This window comes from Centroberyx gerrardi, chromosome 1 (genome assembly GCF_048128805.1).
Source record: "Centroberyx gerrardi isolate f3 chromosome 1, fCenGer3.hap1.cur.20231027, whole genome shotgun sequence".
Taxonomy (NCBI): Eukaryota; Metazoa; Chordata; class Actinopteri; order Beryciformes; family Berycidae; genus Centroberyx; species Centroberyx gerrardi.
The window spans coordinates 27,829,555-27,853,097 of NC_135997.1; the positions used below are offsets into that span (position 1 = coordinate 27,829,555).

At 43.4% G+C, this 23,543-nt stretch overlaps 1 protein-coding gene across 1 annotated transcript; it reads right to left on the reverse strand.

Annotated features, from left to right (window-relative positions):
- Positions 1–485: 485 nt before the first annotated feature.
- On the reverse strand, positions 486–23,543 carry LOC139910152 (enhancer of mRNA-decapping protein 3-like). The gene is made up of 7 exons (XM_071897374.2): positions 23,385–23,543; positions 22,444–22,623; positions 21,449–21,633; positions 14,975–15,337; positions 8,022–8,175; positions 5,479–5,696; positions 486–3,896 (listed from the first exon to the last, which is right to left on the reverse strand). The coding sequence occupies exons 2-7, from the start codon at positions 22,605–22,607 to the stop codon at positions 3,562–3,564; spliced, it is 1,419 nt and encodes a 472-aa protein (XP_071753475.1). The 5' UTR covers positions 22,608–22,623; positions 23,385–23,543; the 3' UTR covers positions 486–3,561.

Consider the following 23,543-nt stretch of genomic DNA (forward strand, 5'->3'; position numbering starts at 1 on the left):
ACATTGTAACGTTAGTTATCTCCTGCTGTATTTCTCCCTGACAAAACCTGGGGGCTCCCAATGCTTCACATACTGTACAAAACAATCTTTTCCAGTAGTCTGCCACCGCATGGAAATTGGACATTTTCTTAATTTTGTCAGGGAGAAAGACATGATAACATTACAGTCTTTGTTTTGTCTCTCATGACCATTGGTGACTTTACAAACATTCTAGCACCACCAAGAAAAATGATTCACGTGGGCTACTATTGCAAATGGTTGTATAATAATTTGTCTCAGTGGCATTGGTAGAGGCATACTGACAGCTGAAAAGGTAATAGTACACACTGACACACTTGGTCCCTGTAAGCCGGCAGGTTTCTGTACATGTATTGTACCTACTTGGCAAACAAAGTAAATCTGATTTTACCTCTAAGCTACTGGCAGAAGAAATACTCATGTCAGGTTCATTTGGGATGTAATGAAGAAAAAACAAGCAAAGCATACTCTTGCAAATGTTTTAATACCTTAAGTAAGTTACTTATAGCTTATAAACCTGCTTGGTTTTGTGCTATAATGAAGTGTAAACATACACTCGCCAGGTAAGCTTTCCATGGCTGGATAATTAACAACAGGTTCATCAACCCTGAGGAAGCCTCTGGCCTCGACCCACATGGGCGCATCAGAAGTGCAGCCAATTTTTTTTTCTTTTTTTTCCTTTTTTTACATTAGTGGCTCATTGGTCACAGATTCACTTATAAACATAATCTACAGCTGAAAATTACTATGATCAATTCTCCATTATGCTGAAAACAATTAAGTTATGTATTTTTCATAATGACATCAATTAACAGAAAGTCCTGGGTAAAACAAATGCAGACAAAGGAAAAATATAAAGATATACAGTAGTTCAAAGCAAAATGTAACAGATTAAGAAGTATGTAAAGGTCATTTCCCAGTAACTTCGCAGTGTCTTATACAGATGAATATGATTTGCACCACTTCCATGATATGATTTACATCCACAAGCCCTGTAGACTGAGACACCCCGCAGTGCCACCTGGTGGACAACCTTTGGAACTAGTGTTGCCATCAGCAGCCCTCCACTGCGTAACAGAATCTTCTATTGTGCAGTTGCTGTACATGAACAATGTAGTTTGCATTGCAACAGATGTGATGCTTACCATGTGTAACCCACTGAGGAATTAGAAAATCTAGGATATAGACAACTTTAGTTTTGTTCACAAATCTCAGGAACAAACTTTAAATGACATATCACTCATCAGTTCCTCATCCAATTAAGGCACAGCACACATGGCATGCATGCACACTATGGACAGCAAAAATGTATTAAGTGGTAGCTCAACATACAGATATGAAGTCAGAAAGTTTTGTCATAGGCCATTATTGTGCAGCATCAGCGGAGACCATTAAACCTTGGCCAATAAACAGAGGGTTAAGTGTGAGCAACAAGAAAATAACAAAGGACAAATGCTAGTGATCTCCTGTACCAGAGGGATAAAGTGAGGAGTATGGAGAAAAGTCTAAAAAGGTCAGTAAATTACAGAAATGTAGAGTAGCGGTCACACAAATTGTAGAGATGAATCCCTAAGCTTTATCTCATAGAACTGAAAATAAGAGTCTGCAAATTGAGGCATCAAACAATTACAGCCCAGTGTAGCTCAATAGGTAAAGCATGGCGATAACACTGGTAAGGCGCTCGCCTCCCACTGGGGTCACCTATGATGACAGTGTTTGCACTCATGGTGCTGTCAGATGGTGTGTATAAAAGCATCCAGCAAATAGCACACACAATTGAAGGATTTCATCCAAAAGGCTCATTGCTCAATGTTATAATGCATATAGGTGATTACATCCTCTAAAATGATTTCGTTGTTCATTATAAGAGCTCAAAATAGGCAGTAAGTGCAAAAATAATGACTTGTGCTCTGGGAGAATGGGGCTGAAACATAATACCTAACCAATTCCCCAAAACTCCCATCATGGGATGTCTGATCCAGGCCATGACAAAGCCAAGATTGGCAAGCATGTTTGGAAGTCATTCATTCATTTTCAAACCTAATTCAGACATCGTGGGTAGCTCATGAGCAAAAGGACTGGCAATCACGGATGTGTTTACAGAATGCTGTTGGGTGAGGTACATTTGAGGATCCAATTTTCAAGACCATCCTGATTTCCCAGGAAATTGCATGTCTTACTGTAATCACAGTGCATATCAGGCTTGAGCTCAGACCACAAATTACTTATTGAAATAAGAACCCTGCAAACCCAATCAAAGCTGTCATATTTGGTACATTTGGTAATATTCATGTTTTTACTTGAAGGACTACATGCTCCTCTAGAGGTTGAAAAAGAACTGTATGACCCTTGGGCTTAACAATCCTTTGAAAACCCATCGTATAATTTCAAAAATGCGTAGTTGCCAATCTAAAAATAAGGCTGTTTTTTTTAGTTCCTGAAAAGTTCACTGATGGAAAGTTTTCATGCAACAAGATCACTATGCTGAACAAAGATGAGGGAATTCAGTGGTTATTTCAGACAGAGTGGCTGAATCTAATCTATGTCGAAATGAATTAGATTTAAGATCACTGGAAATGAACATGTACCAAGATATTTTGTGCTCCTAGGTATGTGTGCTTCGAAATGCTGCCTAATCTCTAGGCCTTCCAGAGGAGCTACAGAAAACTGTTTTCAGTTTCAGTGTCAGTGTTTTTTAAATTCCAGACACCCAACAGTGCAGAAAAAGGGTGCAATCAGATAAATGTAAATCTAACTTTTTCCCATTTTTTCTTCAACAGACAAATTCACACATTTTTCCTGAGGCGTATTGAAAAAACAAAAAAACAAATATATACTTAATGATAATGTAACTTTTTCAGCAAAAATTGCTACAACCATTACTAGCCAAAAGGCACCCCTTTGGGTTAGCAAGACAATCGCATAACATTGAAAGACGCCGGACATGGAAATCCACTATGGGGCAGATGAATGACAGATTTGGGTTGGCACTCAGCTTTAGGCTGAGCTGTGCTCGGGGTCGCTGGGTCAGGACCAGTCTCCACACGCGATCCAAAGGAGGAAACAGGAACTGTGTCTCTGGCCCTCTGACTGGCCACGGGGTCAGAGGTCAAAGATAGAGACTCACAGTGGTCAGCATTTTGTAAACATATTCACGCCGGGCGAGCGAGAGCAACACAGAGCCCTTATCAAAACACCCAAAAGAACAGGAAACCTTTCCCTTTCAAAAACAAGAGGTGTCGCACGCAACACATAGAGGACCCCCCCACCCCGGGGAGTTTCCAATAGGAAAGAGGAAAAACCTACACCGCTAACACAATTCGGTCTTTCAGATGATGGCTTCAAGCTTGTCCAATAGTTGTGTACATTTTCTCACTGAGCGTTGTTCTGGCCTTGTTGTTGCTCTCCAACTATTGCCACTCACACAATGGCGCCTGATACCCCTTGTGGGGAAACATACCGTTCCCTCCTATTGTTCTATTGTGCTGAAGTGCAGTCCGAACGGGCCCCTGCTTTGGGGTCGTGGAGCCAGTGGGTGCCCTGCTATGCCGAGTGCAGAGGGATGACAAATTTACATCCAAAGGGTGAGTGGTAGCTGATGCCAACTTCTTGGAACACCAGCTTAGGAATGCCAATGTCACAGAGGTAGACCCGGCCCTCGCTCTCAGCCAAAGGCAGGGGCAGGCCTAAAGAGAGGGTCCACTTCGCCTCGATGGCCTGGTGCTGCCCGCTGACTGGAGGGTCGATGCTGAGGACCGGGGCCCGGTTCTGGTTGGCCCAGTCAGCGGCTGACTGGTACCAGGACTGCTCCCTCAGCAGTGGGTTCTCATGGCAGTCCAGGCAGTTGATGACCAGGTCGACGGGGCTCGCAGGCAGGTCTGGGACATAGAAGAGGGGAAGAAAAGAATAACATACAATTGGTGGACACACTGATCCAAAGTTGCCTCATAATGCCACAAGTGGATACATTTTTGGTGGAATTGATCCTGGTGGAAATGGAACCCAGGACCCTAGTGGTGCTGGTGCCACAGGCTATGTCTGAAAACTTATAGTACATACTACCTACTAAATAGCCGGCAGGAGTAAAGACCGAACTCTTTCCCAAATAAAAGGAATAAGTAATATACACTACTTGACTACCCACTAAACGGAACGCAGAAATGACCTAACTACTAAACAGTAAGAAGTCTGGAATCTTCAGACAGAAATGGGATTGAAATCCACGCCTCCATTCAAAGACCCGAAGCCTTGCTGCCTCAGACCACCGCGCCATCCTGACAGCTAGTGTGTGCAGGGAAAACATAATAAAAGGTGTAACATATCCCTATGACTCCAGACTTCACAGACACCATGTGCTAAATAGTGAGCAGTTGGAATAACATCAGTGGTGTCCAATCACACGCTATGGAGGGCCAAGAGTATGCAGGTTTTTCTTCCAATCAAAGACTACACCAGGTGTTTTCACTCATTAGTTGCTCCCTCTCTGCTTGAAGGTGTGCTAATGTGTGAAATCAGCTGCTCTGGTGTTTGGTTGGAAGGAAACCCTGCACACTTTTGGCCCTCCATGGCACATGGTTGGACACCACCGGAATACATAAGCCATCCATAATGCAGCATCTGAAGTCAAGAGTGGTGTGGCTCACATTTGGTTCATTTCTCTGGAATTTTACAGGGATTAAACTGCAAATTGCTCAGAGCTAGTAGAGTGCTTCTGAAATATTGGAGAGCTTGAGCTTTCAGGTACAAGCCAGGCTGATTTTACATGGTGCAACTCCACTAGAGGGCAACATTGTCTCAGTGTGGGTCTGTTCCAACAGGACACTGACTGATCCTTGCACTGATTGTCAATCTGAATCATGTTTACATACAGTCTATCAAGTTTGGATAGATATCAGCCCACACACCTAGCTAGGCCCTTTATACCTGTGTAATTACATTTTGCACATTTGCCCGAGGCTCTTATTCAGAATGACTTACAATGAGTGTGACAGTAGAAGATTTAATTCCTAGATCACCAATGTTGTAAGCAGCCAATAATAAAGAGTACAAGGGTGAAGGCCACATTCCCAAGACAAGAGGGGTAAAATATTCCTGTGCCCCTAGAGAGTTAGTCACGTCAAACCCTGTCCAGACAGGATTAGTTTTACAGAACAATGTTTACATTGCATGCCAGTGATTTGAATGAATAATCCACATAAGATAAATCTGTTGTGATATTATTGTCTAAAATTACTGAGGTGTAACTTTCAGAAATACATTTTTCAGAAATATGGTGTGCACTGTGCACTACAACTTTTTAACAGAAAACTAGCTAAAATATACAAATCAGATCAGATTTTGAATGCTCCACAAAGCCAAAAATGTGAGGTATTTAAAAAAAAAAATCAAAAATGGTGCTGGAACTGGCAGAGGAAGGTAAAAATTGGACATGTAACTATTATCTCTGTTGGCGAGTGCTACCTTTGATGCTGGCCACCTGCTTGCTGTTGGTCTTGCTGTAGAGGTTGAGCTCGTTGGTGACGGACTCCTGCATCTTGACGAAGTTGGGCAGGAACAGGATGACCTCCACCTCGTGGTTGGCCAAGTGTCGGCCACAGCTGATGCCCTGGGCCCCCTGGACGTGGGGCCCGCACAGCAGGGCCACCGTGGGCCTCTGGTGGACGTTCTTCGGTGTGAGCCTGGGAATTGATGTAATATAGAGCATGGATGAGCAATATAGAACATGAGATGCCGAGTGCAGAGTCTTCAGCATGACACATGGCTGTTGATGGACACAGTGGCTTTTGCAGGGATCAAACCTGTGACCTTTCAGTTAAGAGACGGTTAATTATTATAATTAACTCAATAAAAAGCTTCAATAATGTTCAGTAAGTCCTCGGAAGTCTGGTAATGTAAGATTTCTGATGCTTGCAATGATCTATTTAAAAATCATCTCCCCAGCATGTGGACATTGTCCTTTTCCACCTTCTTTTATGCACCATTACCCTGAAAGTATTCCACAGTTGTAACTACTTATCTGTAATATTCCTAGAAATAAGACATGGTTTAGGTGATAACAGGCAAAAAGAGGTTAGGTAAGACAGGGAAAAGGTCACTTCCTAGAATTCCAGTAATGTCTGGTTTCATCAAACAGTGATATAGACCAAGTTTAAAGGGAAGATAAGTTTGTCATTCTAATAATCAAAAATAGCCTACATGCATATTGGTGGTTGATCAGAGCCCTGAAATGCCAGTTTAACAAAGTTAACGCCTTGTCGTTTATTATACAGCAGGTACAGCAGGACTTCTCTTCAAAGATGTGTTCCAACTGTGCTGCTAATTCCAAAAAAGGTACAGCTAGCCATGCTTTACCAAAAATGTGGTAACCAGGAAGCTAGTTAGCAATCACCTCCTCCAGTTTTTCATTCTAATGTATGTACAGCACTTTGTAAAAAACGTTTCAGACAAATCACACGCATCAGTAACTGCTGTATAAAAGCCATAATACCCAACAGGATATTCTTCACTGTGATTATGGGTACTTTGGTGATGCAGAAGTTGGTACTTGGCTGAGCCTCGTACATTAATTAAATAAATTAATAAAATAAATTAATAAATAAAATTATTAAATAACCATCTTACCCATAATCACAGTAAAGAGCACATACTGTACAGACAAGACATTTATTTGGGGGCTCGATTTAAGTGTGGGGGCCTGATGTCCGCCTGTTGCCCATCACTGGTAAAGACAGTGAAACTGCAGTATGGTATCTAGTGTGTACAGTCCTGGTATTACATAACAAAATATAACTTGATCTGAGCTCACGGCAGCTCCAGTCTGAAGATTTGAGACACAGAAGTATTATAGTGGTGCAATGATAAAAGGATCTGTGAAGACAATAAACCCGTTTGTTATACGAGACCAGGCGCTGTGGTTCTTTGATCTTAAAAAACTACACAGCTCATAAAGGCGGAGTTAAACAATACCAAACAGGGCTGCCTGTATCAGCACTCCGTGTAATTCAGGTCGGTGGTTTGTGAGTATTACGTGGAATAAGACTCATATCAATGCAGTGCATCTGTCGATGTGGGAAAAATCTATAGTGAGTGTGCAAAAAACCCTTTATTACTGCAAAACTACTTAGAAAAACATCCTAAGGTGATATAGAAAAGAGGAAATGCTCAGTCTGTTCGGACGTTCTTGACCTGCCGTGCGACGGTTCGCAGTTGTGCTTTACAGAGTAAAAACCCCCGAGGGGGGTCAAGGTTAATAGCATCTCACGCATGTAGAAACACAGTAGTAAAGATGGTTGCCACGGAAACGGGATAAACACAACCTGAAAACAAAAAATTGGACAGAACAGCTCGGACAAAAGGTCTGTTTGTATAACTCCTCGGAGAAGGGTGTAGTGCACCCCAAATGTCTCAAGGGTCACAAATTCATACAATCATGAATACATGTTTGCAAATCAATAGACAGCATGTTAACACAGTTATTGACGATAGCTACATTTTCATGGTGCCAACTCTGGTGGTAGTCGAACTAAAAACATGAGGAAGGTGCTACAGGGGTGCATTACTGAGGTATGATCTATTACACAATTAAAATCATCATGAACATTTTTGAGAGTGTCTGATATTAAATATCTGAAGTTTGCACATGCCCACTCAGATTGTATAGGCATGACACTAGTGTCCTTGTATGATCTATACTGCCCTACTAAGACAATTAACTACTTTTTGAATGTTTTAAATGGCAAGGGATTAGATTTCATCTCAACAAAAATTATATCCATAAATGCTATTAAAAGATACTGTATATAGTCCATTCTGAGGAGATTCAATTGGAAGTCATTTCTCTCAATTTCACTACTCACATAATTGCTGTTACATTACATGTCAAAAATTACTACATTTTTACTACATACATTGTAATATTAGTTGTAGTGTAGAACATTATTCTACACTACAACTAATATGATAAAATGACCATATGATTCGATAGCTATAGAGGCAGTGCTCACCTGTTGGGTCCGCCCAGCAGAGTGAGAGCCATCTGACTGGAACAAACCCCGGTCATCTCCAGCCTGCGCTCCAGGGAGAGGCCCTGACGCTCTGCAGCCGCCAGCAGACGCTTGTGGAGCTCATAGGACACACTGGGAACCACCAGGCCCGAGTCTGCAGAGAGAAAAACATGGGGTCAGATGGATGGCAGCGCGAAAGATAGGGAGAGAGAGGAATGAGGAGGGCAAAAAGGAGGAATAGGAGAAGAAGTGGAAAAATATTAATATTAAAATATTAGGGATGTGATTGGGAATGCAGGGTTGAGCTGAGGGTTCGTACTTTCTTTACTTCACCTTCAAGAAATCCTGAAAAAGCTGAAGAAAATCCAAAATACATTCATATTCCTACATTCCTACATTGCTCACCTTAAGAGAATATTTCTGTTTTCCTTAAAATGGCATAAAAAAAAAAAGCTTTGAAACGGTCTGATAAGTTCCAGAAACTAACTCACACAAAAGGCCATATTTCTAAAATACAACCGATTTGGTCATATATCTTCATCAGTGTAGTGTCATTCTGCAATATATCTTCATCAGTGCACCTTGGAAAACAACAGCTGGAGAAGTAGTAAAACACAGAAGCCTGACCTCCAGGATGAGGACAAACATCGGCCTACAGATGAACACCCCCCCAGGTTCTCAGGAGGCGGTAGTTTATGTATAAGCAACACAGATCCTCACGCGAGGAGCCCATTCCCCTGGGAAAAGCTCTTCCTCCCCCTGACCTGATCTCATTCCCATCACGGAAGATTCTCCATTTCCTCTCCTGTTTGTCACTGCTGTCAGCCGCAACAAAGGAGAGATTGGCAGCCTTTACAAAACATGACAAACATGAGGCAGCCACAGTGAGACGCCTATTCCCCGTGGGCCCCGGGTTCACACGCACCATCTCATCGCTCCCGATCAACCCCGAACCCTTAGCTCCGAGACGGGGCTGGGCCGGGCCGGGCCCCCCACATCGACCGCTATCTCAGTCAAAACATAGGCTGGCGTGACAAAAAAGGGACAAACATCATATATACACATGAACACCTGCACCTGTATCCCAACAGCTAGTGCTGAGAGACTAAAGGGGGGACTAAACATGGGGGAGGCACAGCAGTGACTAGGCTGAACTGTGTATTCCAGTCAGTGTCTGAAATGAACTTTTTTTGGCTCACTTGCCAATGGCTGGTAAACAAAATAAATTTACCTGCCAAGAGTAAGTTTTACTGACCAAAATATTTAATATACATTTTTCATAGAAATATGTCACCCTACCTGTTTTCAATTCTATTTTCTGTATAGAATCATGTACTGTGTGAAACATTCAATAAAGATGGATGGATTGGATGGAACAATGGATTTTTTTTTTTTTTAATTTCATTTTCATTTTTTTGCTGCCTCACACCTCCTATGTGTCGCAACATGGGAGTAACATGAAGTTTCCACTAACGTTAGGCACCCAGGTAGTGGAGAAACAGATGTTTATACGCAGCATAACAGCCAATCAGGAGCCTGTTTGATACAGAGTCATTGTTATGCTTTGGTTTGACTGGGTCGTGGTCAGAGAGTCCGAGAGTGTGGATGTGTGGAAGTGTATGAATGTGCACGAGGTGGTGCTGCAAAGCAGTGAGCGTGCTCAGGTGATTTTTCCCTGGATCAATCTAATAATATCTAATAATCTAATATCTAATGTAATATCTACTAAATCTAATAATATCTCTGGAGCCTTTTGGATGGCCTAAGAAAATTTTGTGGAGGACAATTGTGGCCATCAGATCCTACTTTGAGTAGCTCTGGTCTAGTCTGCTATTAAGAGAAGGGTTAACCTATTTTATCAGAGGAAGCTTAACATGCGGTACACTGCACCAATGGCTACTTCACATAATTGCTTTTGGCTTCTGTAATCGAGAATGTTCTACACGGAGGTCAGGTATCAATAGGTCAGTAATTCCATGTGGGTCAGGCCACTTCAGTGACCCAACATGACTCTTTAATAAATTCAAACTCAGTTACTCCTGACTGCCAAGGCAACATCATTGACTTCTTTGGGGCTTTGAGGAAGCTATGATTTCTAGCATACACACACACCCTCCCACTCACTATCACACCCTCACTTCACCTATGAATGTTACCCCATTCGGTTGTGTCTATGCTTGTCATCTTGTTTCTTTTGAGGGAAGATGTTTTTATGAGCTCCTTATTATTTTCTTTTGTTTTTTTTAAACCAAACCAACCAACTTGGTCATAATTTTCCCCCTCTTCGGGGGATTTTTTTAATCACTGTATCACATAAATTTTTTTAGCACTTCATTTCAATGTTCTGTGCAAACTAAATAAACTAAAGTGCGTGGAACCCTTTAAAGAGCCTGTGCTAATCCCAACCTGTCTATTGCCTGTGGCACATTAGAGGGGGTAATCAAAGTCAAGCTGGGGGAACTGCGCAGCTCAGGATCCCTTTGATAAATAAAGCTGCTGGGAGGCAGTTAAGTCCTTAATGGCCTCCTACAGATCTCTGGCCTGGCAGCTGAGGACTTGGTGGCCTCATTGGAGTGCACGCATTCACACTCTCACACACACACACACACACACACACACACACATATACACACACAGATGCATGCACGCACGCAGATACAGGCACAAACTAGCACATACCTCAGCCCACAACACACGGTGGTTCACTCACACACCTCAGCATGCAACACACACAAGGTGGCACGCACATATGACCACACAACCCACACACACATCCAGCCACACACACACTCTCACACACAGGGCGATTCATGTAAACACAGACAGTGATTGATGCCCTGCCTGACTGAAATGCTTGCTTATCTTTTGGCTGGCTCTGCTCCCCTCCCACTATTCTTTTATTGGCACCGCACAAAGACAGGTAATATGTTACAAGTGGGCAAGAAAAATCCAGGACGTGCCAATCCTCACGCGAGCGATAAGCGCAAGAAAAGTCAACTGCCTCTTGTCATGCAAACTGCTGCCTAGAGTGCCAAGCTCAGAGGAAGTGGGAGTACGCACTACTATGCACTAATTGCTTCTCAACCATCCCACCAGGTGCACTTCTTAATAACTCCCTGCTGAAATTGCCGCTACCACCTCCACCACCCCTCTCCATCTCCTCCTGCCCCACCTCGTCACTGTTCACTCTCTCTCACACACATGCATTCACGCATACACACACCCACTCCGCGATGTGGTGCAAACACACACGCTACACTCAACCTGCTCAACTGGGTAGCCAGGAGCACGCAGCAGCAGTAAAATAAACTGAGCTGGAAGCAATCCTTCAAGCATGACAAGGGGAACGACGGGACTGAAAGCAATACACGCTGGCTGGATGCGGGCCATGTGTGATTAAGACTGGAGCTGGGATGGGGGGGGAGGGTGTGTGTGTGTGTGTGTGTGGGGGGGGGGGGGGGGGTTCTAGGCAGGGAGGCAAGGGTTACACAAGGCTGTTCCTCCCCCGTAGAGTTGAACTGTGGTGAACTGTACTGTGCTGTGTTATGGCCCGATGGACCACTGCATAATCTCTGTACCCCTTCAATAAAGAATAATGTGATAAACTGCAAAATCCTTTTCAAATTTTATTCTGGCAACATCTTTGGTGCTCAGCGCTCATTGCTGTGGTGTTTCTGCACTGCACTTCACAGAGATCACCTGTCAATCAAACAGTGTGTCCAGTACTGTGACGTCTTTTTCCTTGGATTTTCTGTTGATGAAGCTTGAGCTTCTGTAGGTATCTATTGTGCAATGAACCTGAACCATTCACTATGTATCACTTCACTTGACAAAGAGCCATTCCGCCCCAAGCAAGCATACATTTTTTTTGTGATATTCAAATATATTGAAAATACAAGAAAACTTGGAGGAACACCAGCTACTGACAGTTGTCTAGCCTAGGATTTGTGCTGTGGCCTGGCTTGTTTGCACTGAAGAGATTTGAGTGCACTGCTGGTGCCAATCACACCACAGGAAGGCAAGACAATGGCAGAACTAAACTTACAAGGACTAACCTGTAGAATAAACAATGGTCTATAGAAACAGGTCTGTCTAACCCCTCTACCAGTGGATTATGGCGATCCTAACCGTACAGCTGGGCACTTTTGTTTTTCTTTCATCATTCTTGTCTCTGGTATTGTTGATTTATCTGTTTACGGGCACAGATTCCAGGTCAACAGCACTGCGGTTTGTTCCTGCTTGAGAGGTGCTGTTTATGTAAAGGCTGCAGGGCGGCACTCTAATTACAGAGTGCGGAGGATGGGGATTAAGATGACAGCCCTGGGAAGCAGATCTGCCCGTCCCGTAAGAGAAGGAGGCTTGACGCGGCTTCCGAAAGGCAGACAGCTGCTCCTGTCGGGCTCTGCCATGTCACCAAGGTTGGCCTGTCCCGACTGGCAATGCTAGATGCACCGTCACCACTATACCCGGCCTGTCGCCTTGCAGACACCGAATGGCTGATTAGAAAGTCATGCCAGCCCATGTGGAAGACGTAGCCTAGGGAATAAACAGCTGAAATTCCCGTGCTGTCTACCGTCAGCCTAGAATGCCTAGAATGACTTAATATATAGAGTTAATAGTTGATAGAGAAATCGTTTTGCATGTCCACTTGCCGACCATTCCGCCTTATCTCACTCTCAACACAAAACTGGAACCAGATTTGATTAGTTGCCATGAGCCACTTACCCCCCCCCCCCACACACACACACACACACACACACCCCCACCACCCCTTTATTGCTCCAGTTCATATGGAGTGGAGTAATAGTAAGACCAAGTCATTCCACTCACACCTTGGACTCCAGGGCCTGGGCTAGCGTGCGATTTACTTATCTTGTGTCTATTAACCAGTTATGTAACACACACAGTCCTAGAGTGTGGTGAAGTGTGAGAAAGGACGGGTTCATCATGTCTGCGGGCCTGTCGCCACATAGCGTGAGGAAGGGGGATCAAAAGTCACCTCCGTGCTAAACAGTAACCAGGAGGGTACAATCCCAGTCAGCCTGCCCTCTGCCCTATGGGAGAAACAGCTTGTGTCCACTGTGAACCTCTTCGTAGCGCAGGCTTCAGCATTTTCAACAGAAAAAGGTACTACAGCACATTCCTTACAGCACCAAGAGCTCAGCATGATTTAACGGTCAGAGTATCGAGTGCAAGAAATTAAAAATATTTAAACTTTTAGCAAGAGTGCCACAAATAACCTTTCAATAGTAGGTTAGACACAAGAGCTGCAACCAGCGCTTCCTCCAAGCATCTATTTAGCGATGCAAACTTAAAAATAAATAAATAAATAAATAACTATAGGTGCCTGTCGGACACAGAAGCTTAGTTCCCACTATCAGAGGGGAAAGACAGTGTTGTAACACTCACTAAGGTAGGCAGATTCTATTCCTGGTGTAAGTTGATACACGGTGGGAGAAATGAATTCTGTCCAAAACAAACTTCATATCCTCACAACTGACATGCTCAAGCAGAAAATGTCCTGTGGAGAGACTTGATATTGTCTCAAGTTGGAAGAATAGTTGGCAGCAGGGCCCAGACATTTCCCACGACTCAGGATATGAAGTAACTATCCCATGTGAAATTAAATTAAGTTGAGCGCCGCTGCCTACAAAGAAAACTGGCTTAAATGTTATAGGAAAAGGCGGTGGGTGAGAGCGTGTATGTCGTCTGGGTTTCAATGAAGTACGTCCATGATACATGATGATGGACACAATTCTGGTGTCCAAGACCCATTCCCCAGAATACCTAGTTCATTAGGTGCTCGGGGGCACCTCTATAAGACCCAGGCTATGTGTGTTTGTTGGGTCGTTGATAACGCTTTTTGTAATGACTGGTACAACACCAGTCTCCTTTTATATAGAGACCTCAGCAGGAAAAATGTATCTTGGAAACAGGTTTCCAACCAAGTGGGAACATCAGGTGTGTTTTGATAATGCATAGTGATCTATAGTCCCACTCGTGCTGGGGCACGCTTTTTAGCACGGGAGAGATACAGTACATCACCACTGCTAGCAACAGCGAAATGACGAGCTTTGTCCTGCGAACGGCAAGAAAATTTGAAAACCTATGAAAGCCTATTTTGCACGCTATATGGGGTTTTAGAAATGAATTCTTCATATGTAGAAACAATATTTGACCATTCATTTTCACTGCATTCTATCCTAGTAAATAATGCAAACCATTTTAGCACAACAACCAGCAAAATAACCTTAACTGGGACCAAACTGGGAACCAAAAAAAAAAAGTGACCCTCCACCCCTCCACCCAACCACCACTGGTACTGAACTGAATAGTGAAGAGGCACAGGACAACTATGCATGAATGGAGAGAGTTTGTGCACTGCAGGCTATGAGTACATGGATGGGTGTGTCCGTCCTGAGGGAGAGGCAGCAGTGATTACAAATTACAGGGAGAGGCAGGGAGAGAGGCAGTCACCTCTCTCCTGCTTTGCCCTGCACTGAGCCCCCCCACCCCCACCCCCGACCCCCCCACCAAACGCCATATCTCTTCATCGCAGACCGATGGGCATCACCAAAAATATCCACACTGTTAGATGACTGGAGTGATATCTCTCTTGCTCTGTTTGTTTTGAGGCCTATTTTTGGGTCGGTATACAATGTCTTGTCAGACAAGGCTGTAGGCAGACAGTCAAAATTTAGGGGGCTTCATATGTAGAAGGTTTTTACACGCAAGTATTGTACTCACAACCAACCAATTCTATCACTGTCCTAGCTATGAATGCTTTAGATAGAATTTTCATTTGTTATCTAGCATGTTCATTGACAACACTGTATTATGGAATCAAGGTCAGAGAACATTATGTATAAATGAGGCCCCAGCTCTCTAAAGCATGTGTGAATGTGAGTGTGTGTGTGTCTAAGTCTGTGTGTGCACATGCATTTCATCCTCACCGGTACAATACTCTTTGCCCCCGTGCTGGGGCACCGTTATCTGCCGGTACACGACAGGCTTGCCCTCCAGGATATTCTCGTCGTGGCGGTAGCGCGAAGGCGTCCTTTCGTTTGGCGTGCTGCGGGGGCGTGCCCTGTTGCCGTGGCGAACGCCCCCATCGATCTGGGAGAAAACGGCGGCCTTGTCGAACAGAGCCAGGTTCCCCTCGAAGTCAAAGTCGGTGTCCAGGCCCTCGTCGGTCCCGTCTCCGAAGCACTCGTCATCCTTAGGCCTCATCGGGCCTCCAGCACCGCCATTCCTCACAGCGTTTTTCTTTGGTGTGGCCTGTGTCGGCCCTCTGCTGTTAGACACACCTGCGGGTGCTGGGGAACACAGAGCAGGACGAGGCATGATAGAGGAGTTAAGACGTTTAACACCAAATAAAGCAAAAAGCCATGAGAGGCTATGCGTTACAGTTATTTCTGAAACAGCTGCAAGAGGCTTTGTTAGGCACAACGCAACACGATAACACACCACTGCAATAAACAAAAGAATGTAAATGTTCAAGAAATCTTTTATTTATGATCAGTAATGATTTGAGAATAATTCTAATTGAATGGTATTCCATCAAGCAATATAGTTCTAGTAATGGTAGAACTTTGAGTTAGTGCATAAATATTTAAATTATCTGTTATACTGTCACTGTTGAGTATTTATCTGGTATTTCACAATGACTTTAAATGCAACTCCAGTGTGGGCGGCCCACCCAGGTAATTCTTTTGCTTGTTTTTTCAGGTGCTGAGATGCATGATGCTGATAATTCTTGCCAATATAATTTTCAAACAATCCAGACTTAATGCTGCCAAGCGGCAAAAGCGGTTTATAGAATGACCATAATTCATTGCACCTATGACACAGCGCATCTGTGCTCCTTCAAGTCACGGTGTATCTGTTCCAACACAAACTGAATTGAGACATTTGAAACACAGCCTCGACAATCAGATGGAAGAACATAATATTCCCCTTTTCCAGCCCTTATTTGTCCAGGGAAGGTTGACTGAGCATGCAGGCTATTTATCAGCATCATACTGCTCACATTCAACCAGTTCTACAAATTCATACCTGGGAGCTGCCCATTACAACCACAGCTTTTTACTATTGACCACTAAGCAGCTTCACTGGGGCAATTCAAGGTTCCTCCTCTAGGGCACCTTGAATGTAGTTGTTGAGGGATTGGCAAACGTTTCACACCTGTTTCACACCTAACATAAAGGGATGTGAGTGAATTGCATGCATTCATTTCAATCATCCTGTCCTAACCAAAGCCGTGCTTCAACGAATACATCACTGACTTCTTGTTCCAGTGAAAAGACAGTTATGCTGTCTCTATTTGCGCGACCATGTCGCACCTCCAAACTGTTTTCACAGGTTCCCACATGCTCTCCTTTACTAAATCAACATGGACGAGGAACATCTTATCACAGAAGTGCAGAGCAGGCGGATTCTGTCCGACCCACAGCATCTCTTCTATAAAGATGTCTTGAAGAAGGAAACTGAATGGGTGGTGACTGTTGAAGTGTTGGAGATTTCAGGTAAGTTCAATACATTTGTCAACTTTTCCAATTAGCTTGACAACGAATGGCTAAGCTCCCTGATTGGCTCTCGTTGTGTATCCCTATGACATCGGACCAGCACTGGACAGATCGGGTAAGGACAATTTGCCGAGTGTTCTCACGTTCCATTCACTTGCCCGAGAGTCACACTCGCTTTCCCTGCTCAGATTTTCTCAGCCGGTCCAGGATTAGAACCGAATAAGTCCATACCTCTAACTGCTATCTCTAACTGGTTCCCATACTTTTTCATGTCAAGTACCCCCTAAATAGATATGTAATGCCATAGACGCCTATTTGGTAAGATTTTGTTCCAAGGATCCCATTGAAGAGATTTTTACTGTTAGATATGATTTAGTATAGATAACAGTGAAGAGAGTGAAACCTCTGATAACAATCAGTGTGTTGTTATGATGACTTCCACAGCTCATCACTGTGTGACTGGGGAATGTGACTGCTATACTGCATTCACAATTTAATTTATTAATCTACATTGTGCATATGGAGAGTTCCATTCCAAAGGACAAAACGTATCCTGAGAACCTCAGAATAGTCATTCTTATATTATTTTCTCCCAAGGGATAACTTCTAGCAAATTAAAGAATAATACAGTTTAACTATTCTGGAGCACTATCAAGGACCCCTTTCGTCTCAAGACTAAAATGCATACATTTCCCAGAGTGCCTCCCATCTATCAGCTCTGCTTTCCTCAGTAATCATCTCTTTGCAGGACCAGCACTGAAATAAGCTATGGGTTCTGTCACACTACACATAAATGTTGTAATGCGTGATCCATACACATTAAGTACCGGCAGTTAGCAGTTTCAAATTACGACAAACTAAGTGACACCACTGACACAAAAAATATACAATGAACGACTGCACGGTACTCCACAAAGTTTACATACATGCACGCACAAACAAAAAAACAAAATGAACCAAGATGAGAACAAAAAAAACTGGAAAAACCTGGCCTTCAACCCCAACCATGCTGAGCTCTCACGCTAACCAGGAGACAGAGAGGCACAGTCGCACGCTAATGTCACTGTGACAGCTAAGGTACTTTGGGCTCTCTCACGCAAGACACTGGGACACTCAGTCACAGTACACTGGTGTTGATACAAAGGCGCTAACCAATCACGAGCCGATTTGAGACCTACCTCAATGTCACAATATATGGCCTTACAACCAGCCTGAGGTGACAGACAGGACTGATGACTGAGCCGCGTTTCCTCTGCATTCATTCAGCAGTGGGGCATCAACAGTGTTACCACCACTAAAAGTGATGTGAAATGTGAAATTCTAAATAATTTGCCTAATTTTCCCCTAAATCATGAGTAAGTCCAGGGTGGGGGGGGGGGTGGGGGTGGTATGTTAAACTGTGTGGACAGGGATAAAAGCTACAGCCTTTAGCACAACTGGCCAACAATGTCATTATTTACAAGGAAGTGTTTTGTCATGCAGGGAATCAGAAGTCTGAATGAACTGGGCAGGTTTCCAAGTAAAGCAGGCTAATGAATAACAAGCAGTGAGATACACAGGAAGACGCTGCACTACAGTCATCATTGCAGTTTAGACAAACTTACAGGGAACAAGGCCGGATAGATTTCAAACTGAGGTATGAGTCATGTTCAAATTGCACAGCTAAATAAATAAACAACAATAAAACACAGTACTGAACTGTGACAAACCATGTGATCAGAAAATGTGTGATTTATAATTTCTTCAAAGTGACTACATCTCCCATCAGATAAGCTTGTCAATAAACATTTGATATGGAACAAATTTCCATGACACTTCCAAAACTTGTTTGGGATAGTTTCCATTTATTCCTGTAGCGGTACTGTTGACCAATGCTTTCAAGGAACGATAATTTAGTTGAGATGGACAAGGAGGTGATGATAAACAGGAGCCTGACTGTGACAGCGTGTGAGACCCGTCATCACATGGCTACAGGGGGGGGAAATGTAATCATATTCTAGGCTAAAGTGACAGGAGGAAACCACTGTCATTCAGCCACAACACCTTCGTGTGTCACCGACGTCCAATCAAGAAGAGGAAGGGAGAGCTGGAGGGGATGGTGGGGGGAGCTCAGTCACAACGCTAAAGCAGGGTAAATTGGGAGGTCAAACACAAGGCTGCAGATGACCTCACCCCTACACTGAGGTAACATGCTAGATATGAGAAACAAGCTTGTGACTGGAAGGCTGCTAGTTTGAGTCACGGAACCGGCTGGGAGAATCTGGGCAGGGAATCCGTAACGCTGTCCCTTTCCTCAACAACTACAGTTGATGTGTCAAGTGCCCTTCAGCAAGGCACTTGACACCTGACGGCCTCTGAGCAGCTCCCAGGTGTGAATGTGCGTAGCTGCATGAATGTGAAGCGGGGCTGTGCTGAAAAAGAGCATGCATGCCCAGCAAAAACCTTCACTAGATAAAGGTTTTTAAAAAATCTGAAGCAATGGTACAGGGGGAAAACACCAGGCAGCACACAAATCTATTACACTGTGGTAGCATGCTGATTATGGGAACCGTTTTCATGAGGGCAGAGGAGGAGCTCTTCTTCCAAAATGCCCTTTTAATGGGGTCTGTTTGGGTCTGATGAATTCGGCTCCAATTCGGGAGGTCTACGCATCATTCAGAAAACCAGTCAGTCTCCGCATTCCCGTCCTACTCTCCCAGAAAGATTAATGGCAGATATTCAGAAAACATTTCTGTAGTCCGTGATCTTGTATAAGCAGCGGCCAGCCCCACCTCCCCTCCTTTGTGGCCAGAGGCTTCTTGGGAGCATGGCATTGCGTGTGAAAGGGCCGGCCCTGCCCAAGCCACTCAGCACTTTGGCCCCATGCAATTTGGGCATTAGCTCCCTGGCCACCGGCCCAAGAGCTGGAGATTAAAATAAAAAGTCAAAGGTAAACAGTGCTTCCACAATTGATATCGCCTCAGCCTTCCGAGCACACTGGGACAACATGGCTTCCTGTCGGGGGGAGGGCTGGTTTCCTGTGCTGAGCAGGAGCGGGGGGAGGGGGAGGAGACGGGGAGAGGGAGGACAGGAGGGCACTGAGGCACGTAAGCCAGGCTTTGCATAACCTCCTCTTTAGGAGCAGACGCAGTGAGGGAGGGGGAATGTTTATTGATCTTAGTCACACACATATTGTAAAGAGGAACTTTGGTACAAGCCTTTAGCACGCTATGGGAATCTTGGGGGAGTAGTAGCAAAACAGTGCCTGGTCCCATGCTCAGGCTTGTTAATGGGAACTAGTGACACACTGAGGGGAGGAATAGACACTGGTTCAACCAGATATGAAGGGGAGCTGCATGCCTAGCTGGTGCGAAATGAAGAATACAGACTACAATATGAACATATTCTTACTCCTAGCTGAAAAATTTGGGCTCAAAAAAAAAAACATGAGTGATTTCACACTGTGCAGGTTGTATCTTCCATAAACAGGAGAAGCACCAAAAGAGAGGTAGCAGCGGCAATTCTTAGAAACCAGTGTGAAGAACATTACACATTGTCCAATAGTCATACAATTCTATTGACCTCTGACTTTCCCATTGTTTGGCAATCCTGAGTGTGAAAGTGAGCTGCCTTGTTCCGACGCGGGACGAGACCCAGAAGCTGTCCCGGCAGACTTCCTGCTGACTAGATGTTCGCTAGTGGAACGACTTTTTTTTTTAACCCTTATCTGATCAGGAAAGTTGACTAAGAACACATTCTGATTTACAGCAACAGCCTGGGACAGTAGAATGCAGATGCATTCTTCACAATCAGTGGGCTGTTATAATGACTTCCACAGCTCATCACTGTGTGGCTGGGGAATGTGACTGCTATACTGCATTCACAATTGAATTTATTAATCTACATTGTGCATATGGAGAGTTCCATTCCAAAGGACAAAACGTATCCAATTTCCCGTTCATCTCATCTGATGTTAAAATGATTGCTGACATGAAAGTAAAACAATTTAATATTAGTTATTATTGGCTATCTTTAACACTTACAACATGGCAACATTTTAGAGGATGCAATCATCTGATTTCTGAACATTGAGCGATGACCACTTGGTAACTTTTTCCCCACAAATTGCATAATATAGAAAATTTTGGAATTACTTCATTTGATCTTCAGTGAACAGTGACTTGCAATTTTTATTGTAGGCTACAACACACCAGTGTTACTATTGTACAATAAGAAACAGTGAAGTTGAGTGACTAGTCTTTTGGCTCATCTTTAGTGGCAATTGCCCAGGGATTAGGAGGGGAGTTAGGCAATGTGTGACAGTGTCACGTCTTGTGTCACATTTCCTTCAGTCGATGAACAATATCTATTTTCCGTTCTTCAACAGAAGAGTACTGTATAGCCATGACTGTGCTAAATTCTTGCCTGTAGTGCAAAACCCCCAATATGTACTCTTAGACAATAGTCTTGTTCTTTATGATAACTAGGAAATGTTTGTTTCTTCACAGTGGAGAAACACAAGCCTCTAACACACAGGCCTTTCCCCACCAAAAAAAAAACTGACAAACCACCAAGTATTTTTAGAACATTTGCAAAAACACATGTCAAAATGCTAGTATTCCACTGTACATCCATGTTCCATATTCAGTTGTCGTCTCTTGGTTTGATTAGCACCTGCATCAGAGAGTGAAAATGTCAGTCTCCTGTACAGTCCTGTTTCTCCTTAAGGCTGCTGGTTGTGTTTTGTTGTTGAATCCAATAAATAAACACTTGTAAGCCCATGTGGCTAATGTTTATAAGCCCAGGTTCACTTGTAATTGGGCAGTGTGAACCTGTAAACAAAGTAAGCATTTCCACTATGGTTCGGACCTAAGAAAAATTAACTGTAGGTGTGATTGCACCCTAAGTCACCCATCTACCTACCTCTGCGTAAGATGGTAACTGGAGCAGTGTTGTTGCTTGTTGAATGAGGGTGAGCGCTCCTGTTATTCTGGCCACCGTGTCCTGAGGGCATGGAGCTGGGTTCTGTCGCAGCACCCTGACCAACACTGGTCTTGTTGGCACTATTCTGGATGTCTAGGAACTTCAACTCCTTGATGTCCGTGGCACTACAGGGAAAATAAACAAAAAACAGACATACTTGGAGCTGAAACTGCACGGTGGTGATGTCCTGGAATAATCATTGCTGTTAATTTTAAAATTCCATAGGTTTCCAGACTTTGATTTTTAGACATTTTATTTATTATCAGTCTGCAGAGAAAAGTATAAAAAAATCCTTGACCTGTATACCTCAATGGGCAGAGCAATGCGCTAACACTTCCAGAGTTAGGGGTCTGATTCCCACTGAGGCCAGCCACATTAAAAATGTTTGCATTCATAGTACTGCAAGGTTCCTTTGGATTAAAGCATCCACTAAGTGGCATATTTGTATTATGGTTGTTTTACAACTTTGGCAATAGCCTAATAATACTGCCTGTAAATTAGTTTTTAGATATTCAAACTATCGCAACCTAATAGGGGAAGGAGCTGGCCTTTTTTACACTGCCGATACATAAAGGTGTACAAACACTCTGAAGAACAAGCAATTTGCAATGTGGTGGTTTTCCAAACTTTATCATGTTTTTTGTGTTTTCCAATACTTTTAAACACCTGGAAACTCTCAAAATCTTTCCCTATAGTTTCCTGCATAGGAACCCCGTGCTTAGGTCCATAGGCTGGGACAGACCAATAAAATCATGTCCACTCACCCCCTCCTAAAATCATATTATAGTAAACCAAATAACAAATCAAGATTTGTGGCTACATGCAAACGCAGTTTTTTTTTTATGGAAACTATGGGAAAGGGGGAAAATATACACATTTAACAACTAGTGAGGCGGTAAACGTACACATCAATGATCATCTGAAACCTTTCTTACCTGAAAGTAACTTCAGGAACAGGACACCTGATCCCATTGTGGTAAGGCTGTCTCAGTGAGATGGTCTGGCGGGCCTGATCCACAGATGCCACTTCTCCCTGGTAAACTCCCAGGGTCAGCCCGCAGTTTATAGACACAACACTACCCAACCAGTCTGTGGCCATTCTGCTCACACTGCTCCTACAGCTCAGACAAACAATATGATAAACAACCTAGTTGTGGAGATTAGAGCAGAGTATTTAAAGTTACCTTACTAAACTTCAGATATATTATTATTTTAGGCCCGATATATTCTGCTCACGCCAAACTCCATAGAAAAATCTGTCCGTTTAATGTTGACATGACTTAAGATATTTGACATATCTTTCAGGTTTTCTGGTAAATTCGGCATATAGATAATCCACCAAGCAGCGGTTTATTAAAAAAAAAAAATAATTTTTATAACTGGTTCACGGTTATAAAACTGTGAACTGTGAACGGCCACCCACGGTTTATTTCGGTCGAAGAAGATTGAGAGACTAGCAGGCGAATCAATGCTAAAAGTTGACATTTTATTGAAATAACAGCTGACTGGTGTATTGGGTGTATGCCGAATTGAAGACTGGATCCTACATATTCGTAAAAGGTCTTAAGTTATGTTCTACCAGGAACTAAACGTTTGTCGATAAGCAAGGCATCATTAAATTGCCACATTTTTCAAGTTTGAGGTGAATGTAACTTATCTGACGTAGTGCAATGTATGTTCTGGTCTAACAGACGAGCGAGCTAACAACTGGCCAAAATAAGATAAAATATAATATCAATATGATGGCAGTATTCAGAAAACGGCGGGATACATGCTAATTCCACAAATAATCCCAAGTACATTTAGCATCATTCACAATTAGTAGCTGCGATAATTAGCTTGTCAGCTAATGTTATCTTAGCTGGCTAATGCTTACTTGTAGGTGGACTCTTGCAAACCTGTGGTAAGCGTTCACTGTTTCAGCAAAACAACCTGGGGAGACTTAACCGTGCACAGATGAAGAGCTTGCCACCTTGTTGATAAATCTTGAGACGAAGTCAAAGCCCAAACCAACAAACTATCGCTTGCTACAATT

What these genes read in the sequence shown, in the direction of transcription:
- LOC139910152 (XM_071897374.2), bottom strand. Translation starts at nt 22,607, where the DNA reads ATGGCCACAGACTGGTTGGGTAGTGTTGTGTCTATAAACTGCGGGCTG. An exon ending in AGTTACCATCTTACGCAGAG is followed by an intron (nt 15,338 to 21,448) that starts GTAGGTAGATGG and finishes TGTGTTCCCCAG; the next exon opens with CACCCGCAGGTGTGTCTAAC. An exon ending in CTGCTGGGCGGACCCAACAG is followed by an intron (nt 5,697 to 8,021) that starts GTGAGCACTGCC and finishes ATCAATTCCCAG; the next exon opens with GCTCACACCGAAGAACGTCC.